The following is a 16,290-nucleotide window of genomic DNA, read 5'->3' on the forward strand; positions in this document are numbered from 1 at the left end:
TAAAAATTATATCATGATATGGATTATTAAAAGTAATTTTAAAAGCATGATACCTCTAGGCATAGATATAAATATAAAAATTTTTAAAAATCATATAATAAAGCAGGCTATCTTTTTTTTGGTAACTCAAAACATGCCCCGAGTCAAACCCTTTAAACTCGAACCGACACACCAAACCGAGGGGCAACGTCACAGTCCCACACAATGTTTACTCGGACAAGTCACAGGGTTCTCCAGAGAGCAGTTTCGATTTCGGACCTTTGTGTCCCAAAGGATCGCTATTATCACTGGACCAACCTCGTGGGGGCGCATTCCTCACCGACACCGGCGTCACACGAGGTCGACGAGTCCAAGGGGACGTGACGTCTCGAGACGACAACGACAGTCATAAGCAGGCTATCTTTTAGACGTTGTTTAATGTAGGATTTTCCTTTACTGAAATACCGAAGGCAGATTAATTTTTCCATTTCACAGTATACTAGTTCTTGATGTGTAACGTTGGTGCAGCCCAACACCAAGTCAACTTCAATAGGAATTTTTCCACATTAGTACACCTTTTTGAAAGCTGCCCGCAAGCTAATAGTAATCATGAGATGAACAAAGATTGCATTATAAATTAAGTAGTTATAAAAAAAATGATGAAGGTCAAAAAGTATGATCATTAGAATACTTAGTGTATCGCTTTCTCGCCATTTACAATTGGTTTCTCCAGCTCCCTATTCATTCCTCCCAGAGCTCCCGCGCCAGCAGATTAAATTAAAGCATGCGTTTGCTTCCTTTTCAAAGAATTCAAAAGTTTTCCTGTCATTTTTTTAAACTATTCTTTAGACATCACTGACCTAGTTGTTCTTCTTTTCTATGTGACCTGATTGGAATTGACATGGAATTTCCTGAATAAAAGAACGAAGTTATTGTAGAAAAAAAAGAAAGAAAGTGTTTATTAACTTTAAAGAAATAATGTGTAGGCAAAAGAGCAAGAAAAATGTTGTTGAATTGTTATACACCAACTATATTCTAATGGCCTTGGTTATCTGTGATGAGTATAATTTCATTAATTTCGAGCTTTATTTTAGTTCATAATTAACTGTACAAAGAAAAAAAAAAGGAAAAAAAAAACGTTTTTCCTTTACAAATATGATGTCTTATCCCTCAAAGACCCGAACGGGACCTTAGATTTCATCTGTAATCAATTGCTCCAACTCTGCCCCTCACCCATAAAAAGGTAGAGAAATTGAATCATCTATAAATGGAAGTTTATCAAGTTCGCGATATTGCATAAGAAGTTTTGATTTAGTAGTTAAAATTGAGATCACAGGGCGTTGTGGTAATGGATTTAATCTCTCTTCACTCGCTTTGCTTCTTAAATCCCATGAAAAATTTAAAAAAAAAGTTTGCTATTTGACCTTTTTTGTACAACTAGAAAATTCAGTTATAGTAAGAAAATTTGTGGAGAGGGCCCTTTTTTCTCTAATTTCAATATGATATAAATGAGACATTTAACTTTATTCTTACAAGACAAACAACAGAATGATGCAAGAATGTTGCAAGTTAGACTAGGCCATTGAGTTCACTGAGGTTGCACAAGAAATTGAAGCCACTTTAGAACCAATCAAACTTAACCATTGAATTTGTTGCCTGATCAAAATCATTAGTAAAAGGGAGTTACATAACATGTTTGAGGAGGAAAACTTGGGTTGAATAGGAGGGTTCTCCACTCTACAAAAGGAAGACAATTAAAATAACTACATCTTTGTGAAGATGTTGATAGCCCTATGGTATATTTTGAATTTATTTGGTATGCATGAAAAAATTTTATACCAGATACTTAACCATGTTATATATAATATCATCATCCTACGGCCTAAAAAATCTAACAATGTTTTTCAATGCGTTTGCTGCAATAAAAGCATGGGAAGTGGAGAAGAAAACCTGCGCAGAACAAATTCTTTTTCCCCTGCCTGATATGGACCAGTCCTACTCCTAACTGAGTTGAAGCTTTAATGCAAGAATTAAAGGCAAGCGAGGCTAGGCAGTCAATTAAGGTTATGATCCTCATTGTGGAGTTGTGGACCTTGAAATAATTGAGATTTCTAAACAAAAATGATGATCATCAATAGCAACTCATGATGGTTGAACTTAAAAAGCCAAGGCAAACCTCTTTCTCAACACCATTTTAAACTATTTTTGTTACAATTTCATTTCACATGGAATGCTAAGAAAGATTTTCATACAATTTCATGTGATCTACCATAACTCGTCACATTCAATGCTCCAACAACAAATAATAAAACTATACTATTTTCTTTAGATAAATTGTTGAAATTTACCAAAATTTGATTTTAGCTCTTAAAATGTGAATTTAAGTAATTTCGTTCCTTGAACCTTTTTAGTATACCAGTGAAGTCATTAATCACATCAATCTTAGTTGTTGAGAGAACAATGTGCTACTGATTCTGCTACATTTATTTTTAACAGCAAAGTTAATGAATCAACAAAGTGCAGATGTATGAATCTCATACAAGCCATCTCTAATTGATTGAGTGAAAGATAATGTGATTGTGGACTGACAAATCTTGAAATTCTTAATTATGAATAGTCTCAATATGCCAATGCTGCAACTTTATTTGACTGTGGGTGTGTTTGATAAAACTGAAGTCTCACAACTAAAATATGAAATCTGAATTCATTAAATTATTGAATTGTTAATTATTAAATTTAATATATTTGAGTGCACATCACATTCAGTAATAAGTGAATAGATTATCACTTAATTTTGGAAGCAAATTTTGCCTAAAAAATTCAGTGCCACTTTTTTAATACAGATGTTTAATTTTTGGTTATCAAATAATTTGAATAGGTTAAAATCTGGGTTCATTAAGTTTAAGTGCTGAGCTGGATTATTAAACAGAGTCTATAATGGAGTCCTTTCTTCTCTATGGCTACATTTCTTCTTAATCTTTTCGTTCAATTCGCAACTGAGGAGAGAGTTATACGATAATATTCCATCCAAATTAGTTTGTAGTCCTTCAATTATCCTCAACTAATCGAAATTCTGAAATTATGAAGACGAAATACGTTTTGATTTAGACTTTAGAGATAAAATTAGTTCACACCCCTTACATTAGGCACAAAAAGTGCATTTTTCACATTTGCCAGTGCTGTGCAACTATAGATTAGTGTCTGTAACTCCTTCCCTACACTTAACTGCTCCCTCCATTTCCTCCACAAAAAAAAAAAAACTGTTCCCTCCATGACACGAAACTCCCAAGTGCCAACTCAGCAAAATGGCAAATTAGTAAAAAAAGAAGACTAATCGACAGAGTAGGTGGCGCGAAAATAACGTCGTCGTAGTCGTCCTGTTCCTCGGTCTACTCCAACGTCCTTTTAACTGAAACTTCACCTCTTTCGTATTTTTTTTCTTATTTCTTTATTCAATTTGAATTAACGTTTAAAAAACTATTTATTCATTTTCAATTCTAATTAAAAATAACTCTTCTTCCTTCCCTCTCTCCATAAATTTTGATCTCAGTTGTAAAAATCTCCCCGCTGCTGATTCAATAACCTTCTTCCCTTGTCAATCTTTCTCGCCGGAAAATTTTCTTCCGACGGCTTACCGACAAACGATCTTTGCCGCTTCCGACTATTTCATTGTCCTATAACCGGTTAGATTGAATTTCTTTAATCTTTATGTGTATTTATTATTATCTTAGGTTTTTGCTTTTTGATTTTGTAGAAAACTTTTGTCAACTGAAAACTGTGATATTATATTAGAATCTGAAGTTTCCTAGCGAAATTTTGTCCCTTTTTCTTTTCCTTTTGGGTGTTTTTCGAGAGTGAATTTAGTGATAATACGAAATTCGAAAAATGAATCTTTTGATAAAAACTTATGTTCATTTTTTAAAGTATTTCGTGAAGCTTCGCTCACGGAGATTATACGTGAAAGCAGCAGATGTTGTCAAAATTTGGAACAAAACCTGACAATTCCCAGACGAATACTTCCAATAAATTATTATTGTTTAAATTGTTGTTAAGCATTTTCATCGGTTACTGTACCTCAGAACCTGTAAAAAAAAAAAAAAGAAAATTTTCAAATCTTGAACTATTGTTTATTCATTTTTCTCATAAATAATTGTACTAAGTGAATATTTTCTGTTTTTCGTATTCACTTTGTTGTATTTATGATAGCAGAGTAAATTTATGGGGATGGACAATGATCTCCACATGCACGTGGTCCTCAGTATCTGTTCCCGTTACTCTGCAATTATATGCTTCATCATTTATCAATACCATTCGGCGTCTTTAATTATTTAATTTTTTTATTATTAGAATTATGCCCTGCAAAAAGACAAATTCCAATTTTGTATTTTTGAGTTTTTTTAGTATTTTGGATTTAGAACTATGCTAATTAAGTTAAAATTAAGGGGAGAAGCTGATTCTTTGATGCAATTTAGAAAAACCCACGACATGGTTAGAATGAGAAAAACTGTTGTATTTTTTCTCTATTTGAAATTTAGAGTTTCAAGAATTTGGATGAATGTATTTAGAGTCAGAAATGACACTCATTAGAATGGATGCCCGTGTGGGGGATGTAGGTGTAAGTGTTGGGAGAGGGGTAGAGAGTAGATTCTTGTAACTTTCAGTCCCAACGAATTCCCTTTCATGAAAAGGAGTTGAGTGGGTAAAATAGAAACAGGCCAGAGGGGCTTAGAGAGAAAAGTGAGAGAGGAAGAGAGAAAGAACTGTATGTGTGTGTTGTTTATATCCAGCCAGAAGGACCATGGCACTCCCGTGAGATGGGACAAAAGGTAGAGGGGCCAAAGTGAAATGGTAAATCAATAAAGAAACAAATTAAAGAATAGTGGAGGGAAGAAAAAAAGAAAAAGAAATGAGGAGGGAAGAAAGAAAGAACTAAGAATCAATAATAGCATGTATCAAATCCAAATTTTGCGTTTCTTTTTCTTTCTATATTCCTACCTTCATTACACCTTCTTTTCAATTCCTGAAGGGAGGGGGTTGGATTATCCTTTTGTTGTTTCATTCTTCTTGTATGTTTCAGAAGACTTTACAATTCAAATTTGAATGAATCTTTGAATGTGGTATATTCTAGCCCACATTTGGGTTCTTCTTGTGAAGCTTGATTGTGTCTGATCTACCTGGTTTTTGGGTTGCCAGTGTTAATTGCAGAATACCCTTTTGCATTGATTCCCTGAGATTATGAAAGTCTCAGTTGTTCAGATCCAACCGTCTGTAAAGATGTATACTTTTGATAGTTCTTTATCCTTTTTCTGCTCACGCGTTATTCTTTTCTTCTTTTTCCTATCTGTGATATCTTACTCTTAGCTATTGATGTATGACAGGTTATCAGAGTAAAGCATAGTCTCTTAAAGAAATTGGAGTAGACCATGAGAGTTCAATGTGGGTATATAAAAGTTTTACAAAGATATGTTTGATTCTGTTGTGAAGGGGAGCTCCAATGTGACGTAATTTGGACAATTTGGATGGATTTATGTGAATTACAGCGAGTATTACAGAAACAGTTTACAGTGGACACCCCAAGACCACCATTGATTCCGGCAGACAAGAATAATGGAACCACTCGCCGGTCTCGAACAAGAGAAGTTAGTTCTAGATACAAGTCACCTACTCCAGTTGCATCTTCTGGTCCAAGGCGTTGCTCTTCCCCAACTGTCACAAGAACAACAAATTCAAATGTGTCAGTACCAAAAAGAGCTATATCTGCTGAGAGAAAGCGGCCCTCAACGCCACCATCACCACCAAGTCCGTCTCCATCAACACCAGTGCAGGACACATCGACAGATGTGCTTTTGGCATCAAGAAAGGTAGCAGGCAATCAGTTGCCTGAGTCGTTATGGCCGTCTACGATGAGGAGTCTTAGTGTTTCTTTCCAGTCTGATACTTTTTCTCTGCCTATTAGTAAGAGGGAAAAACCAGTTAATCATGCTCTTGCTGATCGGACTCTGAGGCCACCATCCAATGTAGCACATAAGCAGAGTGAAACAATAACCCCTGCTTCACGAAAGCCTACACCAGAGAGAAAAAGGAGTCCACTGAAAGGAAAGAATTCTGCTAATCAGTCTGAGAATTTTAGACCAGTTGAAGGTGTGCATTCTCGACTGGTAGAGCAGCATAGATGGCCTAGTAGAGCAGGTGGAAAATTATCTGCAAATACAGTAAATAGAAGTATTGATCTTGGTGACAAGGCCGGTAGGAATTCATCTTTGCAACAGTCAGGATCTGGGGTACCTTCCTTACGGAGATGGTCCTTGGATGGTATGACTAAGCCTTTACAAAAATCCGCCAGCAACTTGTTGGCACCAGTGTCATCTGATGAAGGTGGGAAACAAGTGATTGGTGATTGCTCAGCTGATGATAATTCATTGCACTTACATAAGCCTGTCTCTTCGAGTTTTTTGGAAAGATCAAAGCTAATGAACGCTGCAATTAGATCTCAGTCTTTACCTGTTCACAGTTCTCGTCCCCCATCACCGAATAAAGCGTCAGTGACCTCATCCACTATTTCACGAGGAGTCAGTCCATCCAGGGCGAAAAGAGTGAGTCCTGTTCCATCAAGAGGGCCAAGTCCATCACGATCAAGACCATCAAGCCCATCAAGACAGTCCAGTAATCCAACTTCTGTTCTCAGTTTCATTGCTGATATAAAAAAGGGAAAGAAGACAGTGAATTACATTGAAGATGCTCACCAACTGCGGCTATTGTACAATAGACAATTGCAGTGGCGATATGCTAATGCTACCGCAGATGCTGTGCTGAGTTCTCAAAAAGAAAAAGCTGAGGTTTGTCTTCTCTTATTTGTGGAACTTTACATGCCTTATATGTGCTGTCAAGTTACATACTATTTAAAGTTAGAAATCCAACATAGCTATCATTGAATAACACAAATATGAACATCTTATATCTCCATGTGTATAATGCTACATTCAGCTTGTTGGACATCAATCCTTTTGTTGGTTTCCATATCTTTTGTCATGGAAAATGCATTGTCACCTGCTAAAATGTGGACTCTGACCTAATATAGATTTCACTGATGAGAAACATGATGATGCAGCTAACGTTATATAGCGTCTGGAGAAGTACGTCAGATTTGCGAGATTCAGTAATCAAAAAGAGAATAAAACTGCAACAGCTAACATTGAAGTTGAAGCTGTACGCAGTTTTGAATGAACAGGTATTCATCATGCCTTAAAATGAAACTTGCATTAGTTTCTGGTGCATGGGTCTAAATGACTCTTTCCATGTGGTTTCCATCATTTATTTCACTTTGAAAGCTTATCAATTAGAATCAAGCAAATGAAATATACAATTTCTGGAAAGAAGCTTTGAGTGTTGTCATTGACTCAAGTATAATGCAACTAAAACGTTCATAACATCAGTAATTGAGTTTTGCTATGCATAGCTGATGAGGATGCAGAAGTAAATGAAAATGATTTTTTTGCAAGAGACTTGCCTTTGCAGTTGCATGGCCTGCCTAATAACAGTGACAATTTATTTCAAATTGATTCTTATGTTTTGCTCGCAGTTGAAGCATTTTGAATTATGAAAGTATAACAATGTTCATGAACTTCATCGTCCAAGCCTGGAATTTAGATATATCATGCTCAAAGTTCTTCAAGTTATCTCTTCATTTATACCCAACTCATCATTGGTGTTTCATTATCCTTTTCAATGATTAGTAAATTGACGCTAAAAAGTAAGTTTTGACATCTCAGCTGGCCTACCTTGATGAGTGGCCAGGAATTGAGAGGGATCATGCTGAATCGTTATCCCAGGCTATCACAGATCTGCAAGCAAGCACTCTCCGCCTTCCAGTCACTGGAGGGGCAAGGGTATGTTGGTCCCATGAGTTACTAAAGCTCATTTCACTAGAAGATGATTGTTAACATGTTCTACATTTTACAGGGAGATATCCAAACTGTCAAGGCAGCTGTTTGCTCAGCAGTGGATATAATGCAGGCAATGGGATCCTCCATATGTCTTATACTGTCACAGGTACTCTTCATCAAGGCTTGTAGATGCTAATCGCTCTTAAGGCAAAAATGTATTGGGTTTCATTAGGAAAGTTGCATATTTCCTGGATTTCCCTTGGCCGTTTGGACCTTATTTAATTGGTCATCTGGTATTATTAGCTTTATCGCATAAATTCACGTTACAGCACCTGAAAACAATAACAAATTTAAGTACCTTGGCAACAGACCTTTTCCTTGATTTTCTGAGTCACATAATCCTTGAGTTGGTTATTTTTGATAAATTTGTTCGAGAATAGCTTAATGGGATGCTACATGCTGTTTATTATTAAGATGGATCCTGTGATGAGGTGTAATTTGTTTTGACAAAGATGTACATGATGACATGTCTTCTTCTTGAAGATTCCATGAGAACATGTTATAGGCTCATATTGCTCTGACAAAGAAATGTAAAAGCAATCTCAACCATATGTAGATAGATTAATTAGAAATATGCTTTTAAACATCTGATCTTATTGCTGCTTCTGCAATCTGATTCAATACTGTCATGTAAACAACTGGTATGCTCTTAAGTCTTGAACTTTCATCTTTTATCCATTCAGGTGGAGGAAATGAACTGCCTGGTTTCTGAACTTGCTGACGTGGTAGCTCAAGAAAGAGCAATGCTTGATTTATGTGAGGCTCTCTTTGCGTCAACATCTGCAATGCAGGTAAAGTCTAGTTTCTAAGTGATGTTATTAGCTGTAGTGTGGAGTCCGTATATACACTGAGTGTGCATTTTGCATTCTTCTCCAATTTCCATTCCCTCTTTCTTTTTCCATTTTTTTCCTCCTTGCCAGCTCTTCCTCTGCCACACCTTCCTCATTTAGTTTGTGGACCGAATGAAAGTTGTACCTCTTGTGAAGCTTGGAGGACCATTTCAAAGTACATAAAAACTATTTGTGTTGTGAATAATTGTCCCTTATCAAATGGCAGATTCATGCCATACGACATTTTAAGCTTATTATTTCTGAGATACGGGATAAAAGAATGCACATAACCACAAATCGATATAAAGTAAATGAGAATCATTAAACTGACTTTTAGTGTTTAAGGATGAAACTAGGATGTTATTTAGTTCTTCATACATGAAAATCAACCAATAGGTATTAATCAGGATGAGTTTTCATATTCATTACTGTCTCTTTTAAAATCCCACGTGATTAAGGTGTAAAATGCCATTTGAGCGACGGCTGAACATTTTTTGTTAAGCGTTTGCATAAGACCTGTTTGTCCTGATGCCATACAAGGTTCATGACATAATGAACTGCTGCAACAGCCGTATTCTTCTTATTCTCTAGTTATTACTTCTGTTTTGGTAGTTATACCAAGTTGGAAGATGAAGGTATGTCATGGTGATTGATGTTGGCAACTGTTTTTTCGATGGCCTTAATTATTTTTGAGAATCTGATGTATCCCACTGGATAAGGATCTTTATTCCTTTTCGCAAAATGATGGTTTGATTGTTTACCATCTCCATTGCCCTTCCCCTTTTCGTTTCTTCCTTTCAACTCCATCTAGAAAGAATGTTTTGAATTTCCTTATGTTGGTTTCTGGAGATCACCACATCATCCCCTAGATTACGTAAACAGGTCCTCTCTCTCTCTCTTTTAGAACTTGGTTTGCGGAATATCTTCTGTAAGGTCTCTTTTAAGTATACTTGTACAACATACGGGTTGATATCTATAATGTTGGTCTTAATGTAGGTAGAGGAATACAGCCTTAGAACCCATCTTGTACAGTTGAAAGAAGCTTGGATAAATGATCAATTGATCTCTGGGAATTAAGGAAACCAACGGAGGCTTCCACAAGGAACACTAACAACTTTCTTAAGGAAGAAAGTGATACTGCCGTCATAGCTATTAGAGAGTGTAAAATGAAATATATAATTTATGTAGGCATCTTTTTTTCTTTTTAACCCTGGTAGAATTGTGTAATTTAGTAATTATCTTTTTCTTCAATTTTTACTTCTTTACTGAAGGGGCAATTGTAATTGCTCTATCAGTTTTCATGTAATTTTTGTCTCGTGATTGAATGAAAATGCAACAAAGAAGAGGGGTTAAATTTAGAGAGAATTTTTCTCAACAGTTCATCTATAATACGTCTTCTTCTCTCATCTTATATAATATTGGCCTCTGAAGGTACTGATATATAATTTTCTTTTCCTTCACGTACTATTTTCTATCACTAACGTGGTTCGTGATTCTTGGGATGAACGAGTGGATCGTATGACTTTTTGTTCGCATGAATGTGTGAAAATCCAGATGCACAGAAAGTTGGCTAATAGATGTGTTACAGAAAGTGTAGCTGTAAATTGAACTCTGAAAAAAGGTTAAAAACTGCTACATGCCCTGCAAGACAGGCAAATTTAACAAAATTAGGATGTCAAAGCTCTTGATTTTCTTTGAGATCAGTTGATCCGTTGTTTCCTTTTTCCATACTATGATGCTTCTCTGGGATTCACTTTGCCAGACACCCTATCAGCAACCTTCTTTGCCTACAAAAGGGGCCAAATAAAAAAGAGATATTGGAACCGCTTGAGCAAAATTGCAGAAAATTACAGAAGAAACTGTTTTACCTCTTTCTCCCAATTCATTCGCACAGTTATTATTCCAAGAAGTGATGCTTGTGCAGCAAGCGCCACAATAATGCCAATCCAAAGCCCCTGTGCACCATATTATGATCAGACAAGATTATTTGTCATTTAGCTTCCTGTGGCTAGGTACTTTATTGGAAGTTGTTGTGGAACAGAGGAAATGTGGAGGAATGGAAGCAATGCAGTCCAAGTGTACCTTTCCTCCAACATGATAGACAAATGCTAACAGTATAGCAGAAGGTATTCCCAACAAATAATAAGCTCCCAAATTGATGATTGCACCTACCCTTTGCCAGCCACATCCTCTTGCAGTGCCTGGAATTCATTTGGATAGAAGCTTTGATAAAAGAACATTTTATCCTTGAGAATATGATCTAAAGCCATATTAGCCCTTGACTTAGAGATGAAAATGACAAAAATGTGAATGTACAAAGAGTGAAATTTACAGAGATTCATGCAGATTAAAAACTCATATTGCTCGCACTTCTGTAAGTTTAGTTTTACCATAGTTTTACCCTTAAAACCTCTAAATTTCCATGACTGAAAAGAAAATTGGAAGTTCTGGTGTCAATGAAGGTGTCTAGTTAACTACAAATTTTGGGGGGTTTTTTTTTTAATAAGTTGCATTCTAAGATCAGAATTAATGTCAAGAGATGGACTTGCGAAACACCTTTCATTAGAACTATTATATGGAGATATTGACAGACCTGAAAGTACGGTTTGAATGCCCTCTAGAATATGTGATCCTGCAAGCAAAAGCATCATATCTGCTACATATCTCACTACCTTTTCTTCTGTGCTATTGCAGTAGCCCCATACTTTGCGCAAAAGGATGAGGGATGTTGATGCCAAAACACCTTCCGTCAAAACAACCAAAAGTCCAATGCATGCTGCTAAACGAGCTTCATATGGCCTACCAGCCCCGAGTTCATTTGAGACTCTTGTACTGAAGAAGAAGAACCAAACTTTCCAAACTCAGTAGACAGTTATTAAGGGGTGTGTGTGGGGGTGGGGAGCATGGTTCAAAGTTTCGGTCGAGGTCACGGTTGCGGCTCGAACCGTTCCACACTGGTCTCGGCATATCGGTCGCGGTCTCAACAAGATGCAAATTTTGAAGTATTTAATATTTTAAAAATTGTGAATAATATAAAACAATATGCTAAACAAAAATAATAAAAAATTAGTAAAAGAAAATCTGTAAAATGTACTTTTTTTGTTGGATTTAAATTGACTCGAGATGACTCTGTATGACTCGGCCATTTCTATCCTTATCAGAGACTTCTCGGCCAAGTTTTTGGCAATCTATGTATCTCAGAGACATCTCGTCCCGGTATTGCAAACCGAGAGCTCGCTCTGGTGACCACTCGGCCGATTCTTTGAACCATGGTTGGGAGGGGCCCCCGGGGGGTAGAGAATAGTTAAATCACCTGATGGCACCACCAAGTCCTAGCGGCATCATGTAAATCATGCTACATGTGTTAAGGCTGCAATGCACACCTTTGTAAGTCCAAAAAAGTTGCTTACTCATTGCTGATCAAATTTCAATGGAATTTTTAGGGACTAACCTGATGGAAAGAACTGATGTTTCTAGCTTTGGATTTGGAAGAAGACCAGACAGCAAAACCATCATTTCAAATGACCAAATCTCTAGGCTGTTTCACAGCATGATATGATTTATTTGCTATGGGTAAGAGTTGAAATTAGGAGGAGACGTGCATGCAACAAGGGGAATAGAGAATTACCAGGTCATTATAGCAGAAGGAATTGCCAGTGTAAGAAATTTCCAGATATGATGAAATGCTTCCTTGGAAAATCCAGTCCAAGTCATTTTACAGGAAGGAGATAACCTAATATACAACGCTAACAACAACACATTGATCCAATACGAAACGGAGCTAGCCAGAGCAGCACCTCTGCTTCCGAGGCCTGATTTAAATACGAGAAGCCAACACATGAGTAAATGAACTAATGTTATAATTCCAGTAGTAAACATCATAGGAAAGACATTATTTTGGGCTTGCAGAAATCGGATTTGGCAGTATAGGAGCGCAACAGCAAAGATGCCTGGTATCAGAAAGCGGGCATACACTTCAGCTTCAAATGATATTTCAGGATCTTGCCCCACAAACGCAAGAATACGCCCTGTATTTGCCCAAATACATGTAAGAGGGATGCAGGTAAGTAAAAGGACGACCATAGCTCTCTGCATATGAATTCCCAGCATTCGATAGTGTTTTGCTCCATAGGACTGACCGCAGAATGTGTCCAATGCACCAGACATCCCATTCTACCCAAAAAAAAAGGTATGCCATGATCGCATATAAAATATGATTTTGAAGTTCATCAAACACTTAGATATGCACAGCATGAGGCTCATTTGTCTTCAACTAGCTTTTGTAAATGTATTATGCCTGCAGTTCCTAAGCATATCAGTTTTGAGTTTCATACTTGGCATCTACCTTTAAATATTTCTCCACAACCATAAAAACAGTTTTTTTTTTCGTTGTCAACAATTGGATTTGATGCTGCTAATATCGATGCATTTTCAAATTATCAGAGATTAATCAGATCTCAAATACCTAAACAACATGAGAACATCAGCAAAAATCAAGTAACAATTGTTGTCTCAGCAATACAACAGAGTTAATTTGGAAATTATTCCAAAAAAATTGTCCTCCTGAAACCGATTAAGCTTCAGGTGTGAAACTGAACCTCAAACAACTTGATTACACCGAATAAAATTCAAAAATCAAGGCTGATTTTACTTGTAGAACAAGTATATTATCACTTACCAACAAGCTGAAACCAGTTACTGAAGCGAATGAAGTAGCCAAAGAAGCACCAGAAAGAGCTAGCTCTCCAAGATGGCCAACAAACATGAGGGCGATCACCTGCAAAGCAAATATCAAGAAGTTGACCAAGATCAGAGGCCCTGCTAGTGCCAAGAGCTTCTTCACTTCTGCCAAGAAATCGGAATGCTTTGTACTGGATCCCTGAACTCCTGATGAGACTGGAATAAGTGGGGATTCCAGTCCATGGCTTATGTTTTTCTCATCCATATTTCCCCTTTCTCAACTCTTCTCTCACAAGGATCAGATTGTGAAGAACTCAGCATCCCCCTTCAGATTTATGAACTGTTGTCAATGAAAGAGATCTTAACATCATTGTCTATGTGTTGTGGTACAGAACTGGAAAATGATGCAGGAACTGGAAATAATTGGAATTAATCTAAAAGTAAGATCGGAACACAAGCTGAGTTGAATTCGTAAATCAATTGCACTTTTATTGAAGAAACTTCAAGAGATACAGAAATGGGAAATGGCGGGAAAGGGGTAGAAGGGGAAAAAGAATGCAGGAAGAACTTGGGGAAGAAACAAGGATATTCTCCTTTTGGTTACAAAATTCAAATGAAATCCGATGCCAACAATTACATAATTTCCCTTTTTTATAGAAAGCTAATCTAACTAACTCCTCCCACTTGCTAATGAAACGGTAATGCATGTGAGGAGGAATCTTCTGGAATGTCTGGTGCAAACACAGCAAGAATGGCATGAACCCAGAAAAAACGTGTTTTCCAGTCCACGCCTCTCGCGTCCCTCGCACCTTTCCTTTCCTTGCTTTCACGCCTTTGTCCTCCTGATGCAATGCTGATGTCCGTTCTGCTTAACTCGCGACTTCTTCATCCCACTTCGCTCTTGATCACGCTTTCCTCTATTTGTACTTCACGCCTTCTTCCTTCTATCCTTTGTTTCATTACAATACCTCCCCCTTAACTGCAAATCTTGTCCTCAAGATTGAAACGTAGGAAACTGCGCTTTGATCTCCTCAGCATCCTCCCAGGTGGCTTCTGCAGGGTCTGTTCCCCACCAGTGGATCAGCCATTGAGTTACTGCAGCATTCTTCTTTTTTACCATTCTTCTGCTCAAAACTGCCTCTGGTTCCACTCTCCAGTGCCCCTTCTCATTTATCTCTGGCAAATGGAGGATAGGAGTGACTCTGTTTCCCACCTTCTTTTTGAGCAAAGATACATGAAAGACAGGGTGAACTCTGGAGGATTTTGGCAAGTTCAACATGTATGCTACCCCCCCCCCAATCCTTTCCTCTACCTGATATGGGCCAAAATACCTTGCTGACAGCTTAGTGTTTCCCCTCAGAGCCACTGAACTCTGTCTATAAGGTTGTAGCCGTAGGTATACCCAATCTCCCACACTGAACTCCCTCTCACTCCTTCTTTCATTAGCATACTTCTTCATCCTTTCCTGAGCCTGTTTCAGGTTCTGTTTCAACATGATATCCAACTGCTGCCTTTCCCTGAGGTATTCTCCTACTGCATCTACCCTGGACTGTAGGTAGGGTCCTAGAGCCAGTTGTGGAGGTGAGAATCCATATAATGCTTCAAACGGAGTCATTTGAATGGCTGTGTGGTGCGAGGTGTTGTACCACCATTCTGCCAAAGACAACCACTGATTCCATCTCTTAGGCTCCACATGAGTTAGGCACCTGAGGTACATTTCGAGCACCTGGTTTACCCTCTCAATCTGGCCATCAGTCTGAGGGTGGTAAGCTGTGCTGTAATTTAGTTTGGCCCCCAACATACTGAACAATTCCCCCCAAAATTGGCTTACAAATATCTTATCCCTGTCTGAAAGCATGCTTTGAGGTATTCCATGAAGTTTACTGACCTGGTCAATAAAAAGTCTGGCCACCTTAGGGGCATCAAAAGGATGTGCCAAGCTGATGAAGTGAGAGTATTTGGTGAATCTGTCTACTACAACCATTATGGTGTCTTTTCCTTCAGACTGTGGTAGCCCTTCAATAAAGTCCATGGTAACATGGCTCCAGGAGTATTGAGGAATAGGGAGTGGCTGTAGTAATCCTGGGTAGGCTACATGTTCATCCTTGCACTTTCTGCAGGTGTCACACTCTAGAACTGCTTTCTTGATTTCCCTGTACATCCCTGGCCAGTAAAATAGCTGCTTGGCCCTCAGGTAGCTAGCTTGGATGCCTGAATGGCCTCCCAGTTGGGAGTCATGCAGTGCAGTAATGAGTTTATGCCTGGTGTCACCTTGTCCTCCTATGGCTAGTCTCTTCTTGTATCTGAGGATACCATCCTGGTAGGAGTAATCTGGAGCTTGTGAAGGAGTCAGAAGCACCAAGGATATGATCTTCTGAGCCCACTCGTCACCCTTATAGCTCTCCATGACTTCTCTGATCCACTCAGGAACTGCACAAGAAATGGCAGTGCACTCTCCCCCTTCTTCTCTGCCCTGTCTGGATAGTGCATCTGCAGCCAGGTTATCCCTTCCCTTCTTGTAGTGGATTTCGTAGCTCAATCCTAGCAGCTTAGTGAGCCATTTCTGTTGGAGAGGGGTAGTAATCCTCTGATCCAGTAAGTACTTTAAGCTCTGATGGTCAGTATGTATGATGAAATGATGCCCCTCTAGGTAGTGCCTCCATTTGGTTACTGCTGTTACCAATGCTAGCAATTCTTTCTCATAGATGGATAGTCCCATGTTCTTTTGTCCCAGAGCTTGACTGAGGTAGGAAATTGGTCTCCTGTTTTGCATGAGTACAGCCCCTATGCCAGAGTAGCAAGCATCTGTCTCAATTATGAATGGTTGAGTGAAATCTGGCACTGCTAAAACAGGGGTG

At 38.1% G+C, this 16,290-nt stretch overlaps 1 protein-coding gene and 1 pseudogene across 3 annotated transcripts; one reads left to right on the forward strand and one right to left on the reverse strand.

The window, feature by feature from the left end:
* The first annotated feature begins 3,229 nt into the window (after positions 1–3,229).
* LOC113696252 (AUGMIN subunit 8-like) lies at positions 3,230–10,158 on the forward strand. 3 transcript variants are annotated; one of them, XM_027215673.2, is made up of 7 exons: positions 3,236–3,662; positions 5,358–6,815; positions 7,088–7,207; positions 7,749–7,865; positions 7,939–8,028; positions 8,606–8,713; positions 9,749–10,158. In XM_027215673.2, exons 2-7 carry the CDS (start codon positions 5,499–5,501, stop codon positions 9,827–9,829), a joined length of 1,833 nt encoding a protein of 610 aa, XP_027071474.1. In that variant the 5' UTR covers positions 3,236–3,662; positions 5,358–5,498; the 3' UTR covers positions 9,830–10,158. The 3 variants fall into 3 exon arrangements, with proteins under 3 accessions (XP_071911387.1, XP_027071474.1, XP_027071473.1); XM_027215672.2 differs by lacking the exon at positions 3,236–3,662 and adding an exon at positions 4,561–5,255; XM_072055286.1 differs by lacking the exon at positions 9,749–10,158 and having other exon boundaries at positions 3,230–3,662; positions 7,774–7,865.
* Positions 10,159–10,597: 439 nt separating this feature from the next.
* On the reverse strand, positions 10,598–14,024 carry LOC113696253 (protein DETOXIFICATION 16-like; annotated as a pseudogene).
* Between the last annotated feature and the right edge of the window lie 2,266 nt (positions 14,025–16,290).

The sequence above is a fragment of the Coffea arabica genome, chromosome 6e (genome assembly GCF_036785885.1).
Source record: "Coffea arabica cultivar ET-39 chromosome 6e, Coffea Arabica ET-39 HiFi, whole genome shotgun sequence".
In the NCBI taxonomy this organism is placed as follows: Eukaryota; Viridiplantae; Streptophyta; class Magnoliopsida; order Gentianales; family Rubiaceae; genus Coffea; species Coffea arabica.

What these genes read in the sequence shown, in the direction of transcription:
- LOC113696252 (XM_027215673.2), top strand. Translation starts at nt 5,499, where the DNA reads ATGGATTTATGTGAATTACAGCGAGTATTACAGAAACAGTTTACAGTG. An exon ending in TATGTCTTATACTGTCACAG is followed by an intron (nt 8,029 to 8,605) that starts GTACTCTTCATC and finishes TTATCCATTCAG; the next exon opens with GTGGAGGAAATGAACTGCCT. An exon ending in CGTCAACATCTGCAATGCAG is followed by an intron (nt 8,714 to 9,748) that starts GTAAAGTCTAGT and finishes GTCTTAATGTAG; the next exon opens with GTAGAGGAATACAGCCTTAG.